This window comes from Acinonyx jubatus, chromosome F2 (genome assembly GCF_027475565.1).
Source record: "Acinonyx jubatus isolate Ajub_Pintada_27869175 chromosome F2, VMU_Ajub_asm_v1.0, whole genome shotgun sequence".
Lineage (NCBI taxonomy): Eukaryota > Metazoa > Chordata > Mammalia > Carnivora > Felidae > Acinonyx > Acinonyx jubatus.
The window spans coordinates 19,026,315-19,046,334 of record NC_069394.1 but is presented as its reverse complement, the minus strand read 5'-3'; the positions used below and the strand labels follow the sequence as shown (position 1 = coordinate 19,046,334).

The window sequence follows — 20,020 nt, the reverse complement described above, 5'->3', positions numbered from 1 at the left end:
GTGTTAACATGACCCCAGGTCCTTCCCACCGTAGCTGTCCTCCCCAAGAACAAAGGTTAAATCTTCATTCATCCTTATACACTTCCCTCTACTCCTGCCTAGCGCCATGCCTTGCACAACATCGGTGCCCACAAATGATGGCATTTAGGGCCTGCTGACTTAAGAATACAGATAAAATATAAAATAATATGTCAAAAGAGTTGCTGGTAGTTGCTAAGGACTCCTTGTTATTATTATTGCTATTATTTGTAAATGTATCTATCTGTGTTAATAAGCAGGTTCATGAAAACACACAGAACCCTCCCCCCCCTTTTTTAAATTTTTATTTATTTTTGAGAGACAGAGCACGAGGCAGGGAGGGGCAGAGAGAAAAACGGAGACACAGAATCCAAGGCAGGCTCCAGGCTCCGAGCTGTCAGCACAGAGCCTGACGCGGGGCTCGAACTCACGAGCTGTGAGATCATGACCTGAGTTCAAGTCGGACCCCCAAGTGACTGAGCCACCCAGATGCCCCCAGAAACCCCCCTTTTAAAGCAACATTTGCAACTTCCTTACCTCAGAAGGCAAAAGCTCCATTTTGAGTTTATTTTCCCCAACCTTCCTATGTGTGAGAGTCAATACCCATCCACTCGCTTAACTCATTCATCCATTCAACAATCTGTGGCCACCTGCAATCTGCAATGTATTGGACTATATCTGGGGGAGCCAGAGCTGATGAAGACACAGCCCCCATGTGTAACACAAAAGCAAACCTGGTGGAGATGGCCAAGAAACCCGAGCAGCCTGTGAATGAGGGACCCAGCGTGTGGCACGAGGTAACTGACTTCATGGCTGCAACAGGTGCTGGGGAATCGCTGGGGAAAATGACTATTACCAGGGGAGCATTTTCCTTACCTTATCTGCAAGCCAGCCCAGATGCCTGATCTCTCGGCTCCCAGCAATGCCTGTTTTCCCCAGCTGCTCTCTGACCTCAGCAATCACTTGGGTCAGCAGGTCACTAACATTGGAATGGATGGCACTGAACCAGGCCTGGGCAGTGGCTGAGTCCTTGCTCCTTAGAATCACTGTGTGCTTAGCATCTGGAGAGTGAATTTCAAGCTGCCTAGAGAAGCAAAGAGAGAAGGGTTAGAATGTTTCCTGGCAGATCATACTTTGTCAAGTCTGGGCCACAAAAGGTGAATGAATTCTTTACTTTTACTTTTGTACTCTGTCAGTTTCACATGGTTTGTCTTAATGATCCCATCATTCATTCCTTCACTCATTTGTTCAACCACAAACATCTACTGAGTGCCCAGGCATTGTTCTAGAACCTGGGGACATCAACTGAATTAAGGCTATTTAGATTTCCTGTTATTCGGCTGACTGGCTTATCAGTAGTATCATATCAAAACTTCCAAACTATGAGCTGATGTTAATTTGTTTTACCTCTCAATCCACAGAGGATTATAATAGTATGCTCACATCCTTGCTGCTCCTGTAGGAAGTACACTGAAATATCTAGCCACACTCTTAATCCTACTGCTCAGTATTAATTGGGAATATTGAAGAGTCACAGATGACCAAACTTTGTACTCCTTAGGAATCCTGTCTGTGGCACATTTACCTACTACTTACCCTTAGACATGTGTGTTGAAAAAGTGAATTGGCCTAGGAAGAGGTAACACTGGACAGAGAGATGCACTAAGAGTTGTTCTATTTAAAGTCAAACAGGGAAGGAAGGAAGGAAGGAAGGAAGGAAGGAAGGAAGGAAGGGAGAGAGGAAAGAAAAGGAAAGGAAAGGAAAGGAAAGGAAAGGAAAGGAAAGGAAAGGAAAGAAGGAAGGAAGGAAGGAAGGAAGGAAGGAAGGAAGGAAGGAAGGAAGGAAGGAGAGAAAGGAAAAGCAGAGGAAGGAAGGAAAAGACAGAAGGTAAGGAGAGAAAGCAGAGAGAGGAGAGGAGAGGACAGGACTATTCCATCACCAAAAAGCCCTCCTTCCAGCTATCCCCGGTTGTTATAATGCTCCCCTCTCCACTGCCATCCCAAATTTCTGGCAACCATTAACCTGTCCTTCACACCTATAATCTTTAAGACAGGTAATTTTTATTATAGGGAGGAAAAAAACCCCACATTTATTCATTCATGTATACATGCAAATAAATACTTTTACATTCGTGTTCGTATCAGAAAGATGTAGGGATTGGGAAACTCAAACTGAATAAAAATGACCCATTTATTATTTTGTCCCTTCATTATTATGCTGCAATTCATTGAATATTTACTATTTTTAATTTTTTTAATTTTTTAAGTTTATTCATTTTGAGAGAGAGAGAGACAGTGTAAGTGGGTGGGGGGGGTGCAGAGAGACAGGGAGAAAGAGAGAATCCCAAGCAGGCTCCTCGCTGCCAGTGCAGAGCCTGAGGTGGGGCTCGAACTCGTGAAACTGTGAGATCATGACCTGAGCCCAAACGAAGAGAAGAACATTTAGCCGACTGAGCCACCCAGGCACCCCAAATATTTACTATTTATAAATATATTTCTCCTAATATTCCCAGGACTGATACTATTAATCTTATGTAACAGAAGAAAAAAAAACTGAAGTTTGTTCAGAGAGAGGAAGAATTTACTCAAGGCCACACAGTGGTTCTAGGATTCAAACCTATGTTGGTTAGGCTCAAAAGCCCATGAATTTAGATACTGCGTTACAGTGTCTCTCCTCAAGACTGGACAACATTCAGTAGGGGAGCACCCTTGTCTTCCACAGCTGTCTCGAGTCTATTCTTATGCTCAATAGTGCCCTTAGTTCCTGAGTTTCAAACCAACAATTTTGCAAATCACCTGAAAATAAGTCCCAATGCAACCTGGCCTCCTTTACATTCAAAACCGAACTTTTAGAGAGAGTAGACCTTTTTACTCATAAACTTAAATTAGAGAAAAGGAATGATTTCGAAAGTGGAATGTCTCTGGGGGAGTTTTAGCAATAATTAGCATTTTTTTTTTTTTTTTTGTAAAAAATGTGCAAAACAAGACTCTTCACTAAGACTCCAAAGGTTTCCTGTGATAACACAGGGAATTCTTTAGGTGACATTTGTCCTCACTCAGAAGAAAAAAAAAATCTCCTGCCTCTTGGGCACTTTTCAAAGAAACGGGAGATAAATCTTGCCCAAAGTTCTTACTGTTCAGTATAGTTACATAACCAAATACCAACCAGGGTTCTCAGAAAGCATTAATGAGAGTTCAAGGCACTTTTGCTTGTTTTTTCCTTATTTTAAAGATTTTATTTTTTACTTTATTTTTTAATTTTACATATACAGAGAGTGAGTGAGCAAGGGAGGGGAGTAGAGGAAGAGAGAGAATCTTAAGCAGGCTCCACAGTCAGTGAGGAGCCTGATGTCGGGCTTGATCACACGACCCTGGGATCATGACCTGAATGGAAATCAAGAGTCGGACACTCGACTGACTGTGCTACCCAGGTGCCCCTTAAAGATTTTATTTCTACATAATCTCTACACCCAATGTGGGGCTCAAACCCAAAACCCTGAGATCAAGAGTCGCACGCTCCAGCAACTAAGCCAGCCAGCGTGCCCCTCAATGTGCTTTGCAAATTATTCCAACATGATCTGTTATTCTCGAAATTTAAAACCTGCCAGTATTTCACTTGCAGTATTTCCTTTTGAAGACCTGGATTTGTTTTTAAACAAATGATGGCTTGGGAAGCCGCCACTCCCCAGGTATCACACACACATATACAAATGATGCCAGCGAAAAAGAAAGGAAACCAAGAATATCTTCTTTGTTGGGTTGTCGGCATGCCCCCGGAGGAAAGCTGACTTGTAAACAAAGGTACAGGCTAATGATGCGGAGGCCTGTTTTCCCCAGGCTTTGACAGCATTTATCATCATTAATTTTTAAGTAAACTTTTTAAGTATAATGTAGACAGAAATGTGTACAAATTGCAGTGCACGGCTCAAAAGTACCTTTGTAGAAGGAATGCCTTTGTGTAACCGCCACTCAGATCAAGAAACAGAACATTACAGGTGCTCCCTTTCCAATTATTGTCCCCCCCCCAATATCACCACTATCCGGATATCTATCACCGTGGATTACTTTTATCTCAGGCAAAACCTAGGAGTTTTTGTTTGTCTTCAATTGTTGTCGTTGCCTGAAGTACAGGGAGGATCTTGGACTATTTCTGGGGCAAAGTAGCAGGTCCTGTGCTTTTCTCGTGGTGGTTCTCAAAGTGCGGCAGAGCAGCAGCAGCAGCAGCAGCAGCAGCAGCAGCGGGGGAACTTACTAGAAAAGCAAATTCTCAGTTCCCACCCTGGAGCCACAGAGTTAGGAATTCTGGGGGTGGGGCTCAGGAATCACCCTCCAGGTATATCTGATGCAATTCAAGTTTCAGGAAATGCTGGTCTATGGGTTCATAAGAAGCCTTGAGCTTGGTTGGTTGCCAGGGCTCCCAGTGGCTGAGGAAGACACGCCAAAAGGGGATCGAACTCCTCCAAGCAGCCTCAAAGTCTCAAAGAAAGAACACAGAGGACACCATAGGCCTGTGGCCTTTTATAGTCCAAAAAAAAGGGGGGGGGCAGAAAAAGCTCTCAAATATTCTTCAGACACCCCTGAATAGGTTTTGGTTTTTGTTTTGAATCATTTAACTAAATACAGATGCTTGGACCCCATCCCAGACCTAGGAATTTCCAGAGGTTGACGCCTGAGTATATGCTTTAAATGTTCCATAAATTATATGGATTAAGGACCATGACAGGCCTCTCTCAGCCCAAGTTCAAGCCCTCTGCAGAGCTGAGTGTCATCAGAAGGCAGCACAGCAGAGGGCTCCCGGGCAGTGCATTAGCTGTCCACGGCTGTGTCACAACTACCCCTGTGATTAAGTGGCTGACAACCCCAAACGTTTGTTATTTCAGTTTCTGAGGTGCATGGATTTGAGAGTGGCTTAGTGGGGTGTCTCTGGTTCAAGGGCTCTCGTGTATTTGCAGTCAGGATGTCAGCGGTGGCTTTGGCATCTGAAGGCTTGACTGGACTCCACTTTTTGGATGGTGCACTCATCTGGCTGTCTGGCTGTCTGCAGGAGGCCTCAGTTCCTTGCAACATGGGCTTTTGCAGACGCTACTAAGTACCTTCATGACATGGTAGCTGGTTTCCCCCAGACAGCAAGAAGGAACTGCTATTTATTTTACTACCCAGCCTCCATTATTATATGTAGAGCACCAGGTGGAGACCGGGTCGTAAATATATCTATATCTAAATCTATATCTATATCTATATCTATATCTGTATCTATATCTATATCTATATCTATATCTATATCTATATCTATATCTATATCTATATATCTAACTAGCATGAACCTCAAATACATGCCCTTTGGCCTAATTTGTCACTGAAGCTCATTTTGCCAAAATGTGACCCCATGCACTGCATGTTTTACAGCACGAAGGGACACAGAAAGAAGTTCCATTCCTGGACTGGCTACGTTCCTTCAGCAGCCCATTTTCCCACCAATTTAAAGTACATGTGCTGGACAGTAGCTGTGAAGCACCTAGAGTTTGGGTTCAGGCTGGCTCTAAAATCTGATGGCTGTGAGGCACTAGGCAAGTTACTTAACTTCCCTAAGCCTCAATTTCCTTATCTGTAAAATGGCTCAATACACTTGCCTCTTAAGGTTATTGGGAAGACCAACTGAGGTAACGTGTGTGTGAGATGTCAAAATGCCAAGCTGGTCTGATCAGGTCTAGTTTGCCATGAATAGTCTTCCCAAATGTAGGGGCCCCATGTGGCAGGAAGAGTCCTCCCAGGTGGCCTTTGGTTCAACTCTTTTTCAGAGTATTTGGACTTGGAGGAAAGTCTAGTCCCAGGAAAAATGAAAAAGTCATACAAGGACTATCTCTAACATCCTGGAATGGAAAAAGGATAACTTTGGGAAGAGCGGCATGAGTCTTCTGTGAGATCTTGGATGATTTGGAGCAAACCTGATAATACATCCCCTATTATCCCATCTACCTCTGTTCTACCGAAAACAGCCACACCAGGCTCATGTTTAAGAGCGTAAGTTGCTAAGATTTGCAGCCATCATTACAGCTACAAACGTTTGTTGATGCCCCCTGTGTTTTCTCAACTACCTAAACTAACCAGCAACCACGAGGATGAAAGGAGATGGGAAATTGTTTTACCTTTCTGGAATATTTTGCTGACAGCATACCCCAAAAGAACCATTTTCAAATATTTCATAACACCCATTTTTTTAAAGCAATTTCAACTCCAATAACTACTTCATCAATTTGCAAATGCACAGGAGCTAAATATGAAGACATAAAGTAAAAATAGGGGAAGGAGGGGGTGGGAGAGAAAGAAAAGGAAAATAGGAAAAACTCAAGGGTGGGAAAATTAAGGTGTGCGAAAATGCTACGGTGGCCGGGTAGCTGAAGTCATTAAAGTCAGGGAACCAAATCCACATGACACAATGGAGGTGCAAAAACACGGGGCAGAACAGCGAGACTCGTGTCATGCCACTGATTTAAAAATGATGTATATAAATGTTTGTAAAGGTGGAGACTGTGCTGGGAAATGTATCCAGGTAGGTTCAATGAGCAGGGAGAGTGTGACAAGAGGAAAAGACTGGAAAGGAGATTTCACTGTCTCACTTTCTGTCTTCTGAATTTTGTTCCACGTATCCATTGTGTACTCACTGTGTTGGAATGGCAGCGAAGGGGGAGGGGAGGAAGAGCAGGTAGATTGGCCTGTAGGTTAACACAACCTTGTCTCAAGTCCAAGTTCTGTCATTTATGAACTATACTCTCTTACGACTATCTGTGGTTCCGTCTGCCCAATCTCCATTTCCCCTTTCTGGCACCAGGCTTTACACCCCTGTTCTCAGCTTTATTAGTTTGGGGGCTCAATGGTGTGAGGGTTGTAGGTGTGATATAATTTAAGTCATGGAGATTCAGGCCCAGGATTCCTGGAGGAATAACTGTTAAGGAGATGGGTTTTTTTTTTGTTTTTTCCTCATCATATATACAAAGGGATCAAATAACATCATGGATTGGAGGGTCTGCCCGCAAACAAAGCCAACATTGAGGAAAGCAGAGCTGAGAGTCCTGGATCCAGCCATACCTGACACACAGCATATCTTTGTACTTTTCTCCTATGTTCCCCTTCTGCTTAATTTGAGTTGGGTTGTCAAATACAACTGAAAATCCTGACTCATTCGCTGACCACAAACAGATCACATGATTTCAATGAGGCTTGAGTCTCCCCTATAAAATAGGAGTGGTGGTGGTGATGATGAGAATGATGATGAAGTGATAATGATGATTATAATGGAGATACTTATAATAAAACCGTCAGAGGTTACTAGAGCATCAAATGAGATAGTAATTGTGAAAGTGCTCTGTGAACTTGTAAATCCTGATGTTAGCAGTTGTCATTTACGCTTTTGGCATTTTAAGACTCTTTTGTTGGCTCGGAAACTGGGAAAAGGAACTGTATTAGTGAATACAATGCTTGTGAACTATCTGCACATACAGGCGCATATAAGCAAGTTCTCTCTTTCCTAGCTGCACCATAAATAAGAGACAGGCATGTAAATCCTAGTAAATCTCTTGAGTTACAAAATAGACATGGAAACATGTGGTGATTTCTTCATACAAGAATTACTTAGCACGTGTTGGGGGCCACAGAGGCATGGAGAGTACATGGTCCCTGTCCCCAAGCTCACCATGTATAGTAGGATGAATAATGTTGCTGCAAATTCATTTCTACTCAGACCCTCAGAATGTGACTGATTTAGAAATATAACCTTTGCAGAAGTAATTCATGTAAGGCTGGTGCTGGCGTCCTTTTCCCATTAACTACCCACTGAATTAGAGTGGGTCCTAAATCCAAGGGGGTGCCATTGTAAGAGACAGAAAAGACACACAGAGAAGAAGGCAATATGAAGATGGGCACAGAGATTGGAGGGATGTATCCACAGCCAAGGAATGCCAAACATCGGCAACTACTGGAAGCTGGGAGAGAGGCGTGGGATGGTTTCTCCCTCAAAGCCTCTGGAGGGAACCAGCCCTGCCAACTCCTTGATTTCACACTTCTGGCCTCCAAAACCGAGAGAGAATAAATTTCTGTCGTTTTAAGTTTTCCAGTTTGTGCCCACTTTGTTACGGCAGTCCTAGAAAACTAACACAGCATGTAACTATCTTCTTGCGGGTAGTTGAATGAGAACTGCGTTAATGTGTAAAACACACCGATGCTTAAAGTAATTTTTAAGATGCAGATCGCTTAGAACTATGGCAATCATGCTTCCACTTCAACACATATTGGCGTTAAAAAGTTTTCTCTTTGGCAAAAAACAAAAACAAAAAAAACACCCCCTCCAAAAAAAAAAAAACAGACAAAAAAACCTTACCCCCCACCAACATTCAATTCTAGATGCAGAAAGAGAAAGGAATGAGGGGTATATATAAAACACGCAGAAGCATGCAGGGCCATAGTAGGCCATCGTCAGTAAATCAGAGTGCCTTCTACCTCCCTCCTGGCACTAAAAAAAAGAAAAAAAAAATCTGGACAACCTCCTCGCTAGCTGATGAGTCCTACATTTCTGGAAGCAGGAAAGAGGAGGGAGGGAGGGAGTGAAGGAGCAATAAAGTCAGGATGGCTGATTGGAGCTATTTTCAGCAGCCTGGTCTTTTATAACTCCTATTTTGTTCCCCAGTTGAACTGACCACTGCTTGATGAATTGTGTTTATCTGTAGTTCAGCGGTAAAGTTCTCTTTTAATTCCCTGCTGAATAGAAATATTTAGGGCAATGCCACAGCTGTGTTTATTCTCACACTCCACCACAGTTATGTAAATACTGCCTATGGAACTATTTCTGATAAAGGCCCGTCCCAACCCCGAGGAATTACACGCTCGCTCTAGATGTCTGCCAAGATGAGCAGTTTCCATCCAGCTTGGCACAGCCTATGAATGATATCACAGCTTCTCAGAGATCATTTGGCAAACCTCACAATAAAAGAGTAATTTTCTTACCCTCTTACTCTTTCAAAGACTCCCACGGAGACGATTAATATTTCCCAGAGTTCTCTGCTTCCCCTGTTCAGAAACACGAGGCCAACACATAGAACTTGAAGGCTCCTGACACGAACTTAATAAATAAAACTCGCGGCCGGGCAACAAAAGTTTCACATGACCTTTCCCCTCCAACGTGAGGCTGGAGGAAACACGGATGAAGGTAGCCAGAAGCACAAGGCCTGTGGCCTTGCAGCAGCCACTGGGAACTGAGGAGGACTCAAACTACATGGTCATTGTCATTACGATTGCTTCCAGTACGTGAATCTGGGATTCCCATGGCTGATAAAAAATATTTCCCAACAGACAAATACATGGCACCATTAACAGTGGCTGTCTCTACACAGGTGCACTTTGAGGTGTTCTTCTATCTCCAGTTGTCTGCTTTTCTTTAATGTCCAATATTTTCTTGAAATGCCATCACACAAATACGAGAAGAAAAGTTTCTTGAAGGAATGTCTGCACGCCTTTTCACTAGGAAAAATATTCCTATGTGAACAACAATACACTACAGAAAAACTTAGATTCTTTTTTAAAATCCTCAAGTTGGTTGGAACTAAAAGACTGCAAAAGAAAGAGATAGAACGATCTGTATTCACAATACTCATCATGAGGAGAGGACCTTGTCCTGTGGGGGTGAAAACTTCACCACCAAACATGTTCCCTTTCCTCATTTCATCCCTCCCACCATCTATGAGGTGCATGGTTTTAGTGTGTTTACCTCACAGAGGAGAAGACGGCACCTCAGAGAGGCTGATGTGTTGGGCCTTCCAGTTAGTAAGAGGCAAAGCCGGAACTGGATCCCTAGTGCATCTGACTATAAGGCCTGTCTTCATCGTTCTGTTCCATTGAGTAGGATGTTTATAAAACATGGTTTTTTGCTGAAAAGAGAACATTTTTCACCTTGGTTGCTGCTCAACATCTTTCAGATACCCTTGCTGCGTATTTGGAAAGTTTTCTAAATTATGAGTTGAGCTTCCCCATGGTAGAAGCCAGAATTCAAGCCCCCAGTCTTTCTTGCTGCCGGGACTCAGAGCCATGCACTCAAAACGGCAAGGATGCACCGTGAGAAAGTAGTTGTGTATGGAATCCATCTTCTGGCAAGGATGGCGGTGGAGGCATCCAGATCTAAATGGCACCAGTGGCAGAGCTTGGCCAGTCCCCAGTTGTCATTGGTGCAAGCTGAGGCAGTTGTGGGAGCTGAGACATGGTTGTTAAGTGGTGGCAACAGTGGCGTCTTTTCTAGAACAGCCTTCACAATGTGAATGGGTGCGGAGCCTGGCCTGTCTCTCTGAGCTCTTTGTAAAATATGTGAGCCCGCTAATATCCTCAGCTAGAGTTGCTTCTATTGCCTGAAACTACAATCCCCCGCTAAGCATGTAGATTTAGGAATCTGGTTGCCGCGATGGGAGCTAATGAGATCACCTAAGGAATATGTCAAGTGTGAGCAGTTAATAGAAAAGAAGCCAGAAAAGGTGTTCTGCTGTTTTTCACAATATCCCGTTTCAAAAACAGGTCACGCACGACATAGTATTCTGCTAGGCTCTGAGGGAGCCTGACGATATCTCTCCTATTGGCTGGGTTTCAGCTTTTCAGTAACACATAAATTTACAAAATATGTGAAGAATTTCAGCACTTCAACTTTCCTAGGGGAATGATATTGTTATCAAAGTTTTAGAAGAGGAGTCAGCTAATGTCAAACCAGAGAAAACATTTTGTTTTTTCTGCTACGTACTTCATCTGTACCTCACAGAATACTCTGTGATTTGACCTTGCTCAACTGATTTTTTTAAAGCCATCTAAATATGCAATGTGCTATGCAGGTCAAATAAATGTACATTTGTCTCTAGATTCTTAATATTATACACTGACAGAATTAACAGTCCTTCCCAGAGTCCAATCCAGAGTACAGTGTCTGGAGTCTGGACATCTATTTTGCTTCTTTTGAATTAGATTATTTTGGACCAGAATTAGCAAATAAAAATATACGATGTCCAGTTAAATTTGAATTTCAAATAAACAACACAGAGATTTGTGTGTGTGTGTATGTGTGTGTGTGTGTGTGTGTGTGTGTGTGTGTGTGTAAAGCACATCTTTTACAATACCTAGTAGTAGAAATGGTATAAAGAACATGGATTAGAAAGTGTACAGAAGGGGCGCCTGGGTGGCTCAGTCGGTTGGGCGTCTGACTTTGGCTCAGGTCATGATCTCACTGGTCGTGGGTTCAAGCCCCCCATCGGGTTCTGCGCTGACAGCTCAGGGACTGCAGCCTGCTTCAGATTCTGCATCTCCCTCTCTCACTGACCCTCCCCCCCCCCACTCTCTCTCTCTCTCTCTCTCAAAAATAAACGTTAAAAATTTTTTTTAAAAAGTAAAGTACAGAAAATAAAACTGATAGGACTTTATGATGGATCAGCTATGAGAGATGGGGAAGAGAGAAGTGTCAAGGTTTCTGGCTTAGACAGCTGAATGAATGACAATGTCTATTAATAAGATAAAAAGTTGAAATGGTTCAGATTTGGAAAGAAACACAAGTTTGGGTAAATATCTCCATCTTCATTTAGATATCTTCTAATAACTTCAAACTTGTAGGGTATACATCTACTGGCTGCTCCCGAAGAGTCGGTCTGTTCTATGGTTATTTTATTTTAATGGAATCAACATCTTCCCAATAATCCAGTTTGGATAAGCCAATCATTCTTGTGCCTCCTGTTCTCTTCTCCTGGTACCCATTCAGTCTCCAAGGTTTATAAGTTTTATCTTGGTTGTATCTCCCTTTCAAAGAGCTAACCAGATTGTAAATTACCAAGTTTTCTCAGTGGAGCTAGGGCAATCAGTTGTCTAGGATGGAACAGAGGTTTTACTTTGCAGGGCAACTTCGATCAAATGGTAATGGTTGCCTGAAATAAAATTTTAAAAGAGGCTGAGGTCTCCTTCTAGACTCAACTAGAAAAGTAGCATCATCATATATTGACGTCTGCCATGGACATGGGAGTAGGAATTGGGAGTACTTATGTTGTCTATTCAATATTTCTAGAAAGCATTTTGAAATGTGGCTCTGATATGTAGCTCGTGATTGCCCCAAGCTTAGAGAGAGTTGTGGCTTTTGGTCATCTCAAAATTTCTCTTTCAAGACTTATCCCTTTACAGTTTATACATTATGTTATGATATATATTATATATCATATATTATATATCATATATATATGATATATATTATGTTAATATCCCCCCATTGCCTGACACACAGATGGGTAACCCATAAGTATCTCCTAGGCTAGGTGAATGGATGGCTCTATTACTAAAAGTTTTGTCCAGACTCTATGGTGGGTCCCTTTCCAACCTCTTGTGAAAGTTCTATAACTGCCTCCCTGTATGTTTTGTTTCTCCCTTACTAGACATTAACCCTTTCAGTCTTGAATGGTGAATTTAATGCTAATGTAAAAGGTACTTCAGTTCTAAATCATTTCTTTAATATATTTTTAAAAAGTCAAACATGTTTTAATGTCCCATGAGAATCGTTTCCATGGATAATGTGTAATAGAAGTCAACTCCAAAATGTTTATTTTATTTTATAGTATTTTGTTTATCAAATAATTTGTCATACATGATTTTCTTGGGCTTAAAATAATCAATTTGTGGTCTTGTGAACTTTATCCAGTTTGGATGTAAAAGCAGACAGCCTTATAAATATGTAAATCAAGGTTAAAAGATGATACAAAATTAAAACAGCAAGGAATATTCATTCAAAGGATGAACTTATATCTTAAAGGTAAGAACAGAAGTGGATGCCATCTAACTCATTTATGTCAGAGTTGCATGTAAAACAATGAGGTATATTTGTTTCACTCATGTACAAAATTGCAAGATGCCTTTTCATTCATTAACTTACATTTATTTTTGAGTGCCTAGTACCTAGACCTGGCATTGGGCACATGAGGGGAATGGGACTCAACACAGATATGGTTTCTGTGTTCCTTGAGATTACAGTCCAGCAATCTTGGACAAGCACACACTTTCTTAAGTTTTCATATAACATGAAAAATTCCTAATTCCCAATTTGTATCTATTTTAGGAGCAGACAACCTTTTATTCAGCTCTTAATAAACTAAGCAATAACTTACCACCGTGAAGTTGGCAGCTTCTTATACAACAGTAACAGTACTCCACAAAACCCAAAATATCACTCATCCATTCTGTTTTAATTTCTACTATGTCTTTTTTTTTCTTTTTTTAAAGGAGGGAGGAGAAGAAAAGGGGAGAAGGGCAAAACTGCTGTATCTCCAGGAGAAGATGTGTTACCAGGAGAAGGCCATTGAGCTGTTAACATCCCTTCAACAAGGATTATCAGTAGCCACTACCCAGCAGAGAAGAGGTCCCCAGGAGAATGGTGAAGACGAGGCCAAAGTTGGATGAGATGAGAAGGATTCCTCTACCACATGAAGGGACTAGAGTAGCCAGGGAATGGGGGTCAGAAAGTGAAAAAGACCACAGGCAATTTTAGTTAGTATGGGAGCACTAGATAAAGAGGAGAAGCAGAAACTAAAATTATCCTAATTTAATGTATGAATAAATGAATGATCAAAGTGAGATTTAGCAATCTAGAAAGAATTCAGAGGTCATTTAACTCAAGCACTCATTTCAAAGATGAAAAATCTAACCTCCGGGAAGACATGATTTATTTATCCAAGGTCACACCGACAGGTAGTAGTATTATTGAACCTAGAATCCAGACTTCTTACCAACCATGTTTATCCAAGTTCAGAGACTAGGCACAGAGAGCTCATGACGTGCTGAGGCCAACTTAACTTTCTTTACAATTTTCCAGAGGGCTGGTCCTGAATTTGGGGCTGATACCTCTTTCTGCATTTGAAACAGTTACTGTAATACTTCGTAGATATTTCATTGTCAAAGTATTTATGGACATGACAGCTTCATAATTATTTTCTCTGTGAAGCCTTTGCTCAAAGACACATTCACCTCTTTTGTAGATAGCAATAATCATTTCATTACTTGAAGGATTTAAACAAGCACAAACAAATCAGCTACCCACAAAATTGCTATTTTTAAAAAATCTGTATCTGAACTATCTAGACAAGTTTTAAATTGTCATGCAATTCTGCACTGGTTGCAAGAGAGAGTGAAAATCAGAATAATGCTAATGATCATCCCAAGTTTCAAAAGGTCACACTACATGAAATTCAATCTTCCTCATTCTTACAGTAAATGCCAAGGTGCCAAACAAGTTGGGAAGAGAGTCAATCTCTTTGTGAAGCAGGAAAGCTATGGGTTAGAGTTGTTTAATTTTATTTTGACTTCATTAGTTTTTTTTTTTTTTTTAAGAAAATAGGCATTAAAATAGAACTGGAAAGTTATTACACATGAAGGAAATTTATTTGGAGATTTCTACTTCTTGACAGAGAGGTGCATGGGGAGGAGGAGTCAGGAGAAGGGCAGGCCATGGAGGGGAGAGAAGAATGCCCAGATTTTGGGGTTGCTACCAGGGAGAGCTGAGCTCCTCAGCTGGTCAGATGCCTGCCTCTGCCTATAACATTCAAAACACTTGTTCCCTCCAGATGTGCAAGTCAATTGATTAAACTTTCTATTTTCAGCTTTGTACCCTTGGGCAATCTGCATGAGGACTGTTTCTCAATTAGCCTGGACTGCTTTTACCAAGATTTCAATATAAGTCTTCCAAAACAAAACAAAACAAAACAAAACAAAACAAAACAAAACACCCAAAGCAACCAGTTATTGAGATGGGGCATGAATCACTCATGCAAAAATGTTTATTGAAAGCTTGCTCTCTGCCAGACAGTCTGCTAGGTATTAGGGATACTGAGTCCAACAGCATAGCCATGTCCACAGTGCTGAAGGAAGGTGCTGGCAAACAAGAACCCCATGCTTGCCCTCCAGGACAGGCCAAATGGTACAGGGGTTAGAATTTCGTTGATGGAGTCGGTCAGTCTTGGTCTATGCACTGGCTATGAGCTGAACATCCTTGAGTGAAGGACTCAACCTCTCTCCGTTTCAGTTTCCTCAACTACAAACAGGAGTGGGCTGAGTTATGACAAATGCAATCCTTGGAACAGTGATGATCCTGAAGCTCACTTTTGAAGGAAGAGAATCAGTTGGCTAAATCAAAAAGGAGTAGTAGTAGCCAAGGGGAGTATCTCAGGGAGAGGGACACCTGAACAGAGGACAGAAGGGGAAAACTGTATTGCACATTATGGAAACTGTGTGTAGTTCTTTAATGGCCTGGACAAAGTTTAGGGGAGAGGTGGACGAGGAAGTGGGATTACAAACGGGAGAGTCCAAAGGGGACCCACAGACAGAATTTCATTAAAGCAAGTGATGCGATCAAGCTGTATTTTAGTGAGATGGTGCCGGGGAGATGGGATTGGAGGGGAGAGAGACTGGAGGCAAGACTGGGACATCTCTGCAGTGACAGAGGTGGCTGCAGGAGAAATGCAAGGGGAAGGACACTTTAGATATTAAAGGAAGGTCAAACTATAGCAGAGTAAGAAGAGCATTCTCTTGTGACCATTTGATTTATGAATTAATACTTGTATCTTTGGGAAAATGTGTCCTCCAAATATTGAATTAAAAATACCCTTGCATGAGTACAGGAGTCGGCTAGGCATGGGGGGTGGGTGGGCAATGGGATACAAAGATAAGCTGGATGTAGTCCAAGCCATTTATAGTTTAATGAGGGGGATGGTACCAAAATAATTCTAATACATGGCAGAACAGGTGTGCCATTAAGGAAGCATGGAGTATCCAAGGAAGGCATGCTGGAGTGTAAGGATCAGGAAATCCTTCAGGAAGAAAAAGGCATGTTAGATGGGGCTTACAGAATAAGAGGATTTGACAGCTGGGGAATGAAGAGAGGGCATTCCAGTCTGTGGGGACCATCCATGACCAGGGGCAGAGACTCACAAATACTGAGGTGTTCAAGAATAGAAAATAGTCCAGCTTTTCTGGAAAACTATAACTGCATTTATTTTTTAACAGTGTTGCTGAGATACAATTGACATACAATCAACCGTACTTTAAGTGTGCAGTAAGTTTGGACAGATGTATATCCACCATGATGACACTGCTTCCCTCCATTTCTCTTTCTATATAGCTTAGTTTGCATTATCTAGAATTTTAGCAAATGGAATCATTTAGTACATATTCCTTTCTATCTTCTACACAGTGTAATTACTTTGAGATTCATACATGTTGTAGCTGTGTCAATAGTTCACTCCCTTTTTTGACCAAGTGGTAACCACTGTATGGATACACCACTGTTTCCTTATCCATGCACCTTTTGACAGACACGTAGGTCCTTTCTAGTTTTAGGTTATTACAAATAATGGTGCTATGAACATCTGTGTTTTGGTTTTGTTTTGGTTTTAGTGGACACATGCTTTCATTTCTCTTAGGTAAACAGCTTGGAGTAAAATTGCTAATTCATATGGTAGGTGTGTGTTTAACATTTTAAAGAATTGCCAAACTGTGTTATCAAAGTGGTTGTACCATTTTTCGTTCCCCTTCAGCAGCGGACTTTATAAAAAGTCTTGAATGAGGTGGTGTTAATCGTCCAACTTTGTTTTCTTCAAAACTGTTTGGCTATTTCTCTATGCATATTCTATTCTCATTTCCATATGAATTTTTAAATCCATTCTTCAATTTGTATAGAAAAACCTGCTGAAATTTTGATTAGTATGGCATTGTATCTAGACATCAAGGATGGGAGGGTTCTCATCTTAACAGGACAGAGCCATTCTTTCCTGTATAGCCATATTTCTATTTCATATCATTTTCTTTCTGAATGAAGGACCTTCTTGAGCATTTCTTGTTGTTGTACAGAAACAGTTCTTTCAGGTGACAAGTTCTTTCAGCCTTTGTATGTTGGAAGAAGTCTTCATTTCACCTTAATTTCGAAAGGTATTTTCACTAGATAATAGTTTTGACAGGTTTTTCTTTTTTTTCAGTACACGGAAAGATCTCACTGGACTGTCTTCTCATTTGTATTACTTCTAATGAGACATAAGATGCTGTCTTCATCTGCTCACGCTGCTATCCTAGAATACCATGGACTGGGTGACTTATAAACACAAATTTATTCCTCACACTTCTGCATCCTGGAAGGTCCAAGATCAAGGCTCCAGTAGATTCAGTGTCTGATGAGGTGGCACTTTCTGATTTGTAAAGGATCATCTTCTCTTTGTCCTCACAGGTGGAAGGGGCAAGAACTTTCTAGGATCTCTTTAAAAGAACAGAAATCCCATCACGAGGGCTCCACCCTCATGACCTGAACGCCTCCCAGAAGCTCCACCTCCTAACATCATCACACGGGCGATTAGATTTCAACATATGAATTTGGGGGGACAGGGACATAAACATTTATCTATAGCAGCTGCCTTTTTTTGTTCTTCTCTATGTAATGCGTCTTTTTTCCTTGACAGTTTTTAAGCTTTTCTTTTTACCACTGGTACTGAGAAATTTGATAATAATATGACCTACTGTCACTTTCTGCATGTTTCTTGTATAGAGTTTATTGAGCTTCTATGTATCTGTGAGTTTATAGTTTTTATCAAATTAGGACAGTTTTCAGCCACTATTTCTTCAAATGTCTTTCCTCCTTTGCCCCCTCTGAGGACCCAACTATAGGTATATTAAGCTGCTTAAATTTATACCATAGCTCACTAATTGTTCATGGTCTTTAAAAAAATTATCATTTCTATCTGTGTTTCACTGTGAATAGTTTCTATTACTAGGTATTTCTGTTAATTAATACCATCCAATGTGTTTTTCATTTCATACAATGTAGTTTTCACCTCCAAGAACTGGACTTGGATCTTTTTTTTTTTTAAGTTTACTTATTTACTTTGAGAGAGACAGAGACAGCGCAAGTTGGGAGGAGCAGAGAGTGAGGGAAAGAGAGAGAATCCAAAGCAGGCTCCTCGCTGACAGGGGCTCGAACTCACAAACCATGAGCTCATGACCTGAGCCAAAAGCAAGAGTCGGTCGCTTAACCAACTGAGCTACCCAATATGGATCTTTTTGTATCTTCCATGTCTTTAATTTTTTGAATATATGGAATACAGTTACATGAACTGTTTTAATGTCCTTGTTGGCTAACCCTAATATCTGGGTTAGTTCTGGGTCAGCTTCAATTGACTGGCTTTCCTCTTCATCGGGAATATTTTCCTACACCTTTGCATGCCTGCAATGTTATAGTAGATGCCAGACACTGCGAATCTTACCTTGTTGAGTGCTGCATATGTTTATATTCCTAAAAATATTCTTCGTGTTTTTTTGTTTCCTTGTTTTTTCCAAGACACAGTTAAGTTTCTTGGAAACCATTTGGTATTTTTAGATGTTGTGTTGTTGTTGTTGTTGTTGTTGTTGTTTTTTAAGTTTTATTTATTTATTTTGAGAGAGAGAGAGAGACAGCGCGTGTGTGTGTGCGTGTGTGTGTGTGTGCGAGTGGGGCAGGGACAGAGAGAATCCCAAAGCAGGCTTCGCACTGTCAGCACATAGCCCATCATGGGGCTCGATCCTACAGACAAGATCATGACCTGAGCTGAAATCAAGAGTGGGACACTTAACCGACTGAGCCACCCAGGTGCCCTTTAGGTGTTATTTCGATGGTTTGTTTGGTACAACTGGGATGGTGTTCCATCTAGGATGAATTCTGTCCCTCTATTGAGGGGAGGCCCTCTGTGCACTCTGTCCTCTGTGTACTCCTGTGAATCATGACATTTTCCAGTCCAACTTCAGGACAGGTGTGCCTCCTGGTCTTATGTGAGTGCTGAGCAATGTTACCTCTAATCTTTGCGGGTAGTTTTTCCCTTGGTCTTTTGCAGTTTCCTCACACCCGTGCTGATCGGTACTCAGCTGGCCTTGAGGAGACCCACTTCGAAGCTCCAGATTTCTCTCTGTGCAGCATTCTCCTCTCTCCTACCTGCCTTGGGGTGCTAGATGTGTTGGTCTTCCCAGACTCCCCTCCCGGTCTTCCCAACTGAGAGGGTCTTTCGGGTCCCACTGGGGTTCTCTGTCCCTGGAGCCATGGCCTGAAAACTCTCTCAAGGCAGAAAGCTAGGGCAGTCTCAGGGATTGTCTTGTCTCCCATCTCTCAGGAATCACTGCCTCATATCCAAGGTCTTGAGCACATATTTCACCTGTCTTCTGGTTGTTTCAGGTAGAAGGGTCAATCTAGTTCCTGTTACTCCATCTTGCTTGGAGTGGCAGTCCAAGCCTATTAATAGAAGTCTTTAAGATACAGTCTTTTTTTCCAGCATGATAGTCTTTTATAATGAAGGCATTATGGCATTTGCCATCATTGATGTATTAAGTGACAGATTAGATTGTATTCACTTCATGTCCGTTCAAAGGCATTTATTAGGTAGCGACTGTTTACAAAGATGAACCACCCCAAAAGGGGCTCTGCCTTCTGGCATCAGTTTACAGATATAGCAAACAACTTTGGAAGGAACCGATTATAGGGCTTGTATATTATCCATGCTTTTAACACTCCCTCTTTTTTAACAGTGCCTGCCAACACCATCACTAATTATGCATAAAGGACAGCTGGAGGAAATAAGAAACTTGAGTCACATGATTTTACTAATTTTAAGCAGCCCTTAGGCTTAGACTTAGGGGCAGAAGTTGAAACTCTAGAGGGAAATACTTTATGCTGATGAGATGTTGACTTCTCTATTTCATGCTATTACTCTGCTCCCATAACCAGAATAGAAAGCTGGCTCTACTTCAGCTAAAAGAAAATAAAGCCCTAAATGGCTCCACCTTGGAACGTGAAGGAACAAAGCAGGCTGGGGTAAGGGTACAAGGTTGACGACATTGATGAGTTGGATTACATACAACCATTTCCACGGTGCCTCCAATTTTGAGATGAGCATTTCATGAAAGTTGTTCAAAGCAATATGTTGACCTTTCATGAGCTGGAGCAGCT

The 20,020-nt window shown here is 41.5% G+C and overlaps 1 protein-coding gene across 2 annotated transcripts in view; it reads right to left on the bottom strand.

Annotated features, from left to right (window-relative positions):
- The window catches only part of SNTB1 (syntrophin beta 1), a 237,994-nt gene that overhangs the window by 95,718 nt on the left and 122,256 nt on the right, over positions 1–20,020 (bottom strand). For both annotated transcript variants that reach the window (XM_027063978.2, XM_053208329.1), the window contains exon 4: positions 895–1,102. In XM_027063978.2, coding sequence (XP_026919779.1) covers positions 895–1,102 — 208 coding nt within the window. The remainder of the gene's footprint in view (positions 1–894; positions 1,103–20,020) is intronic.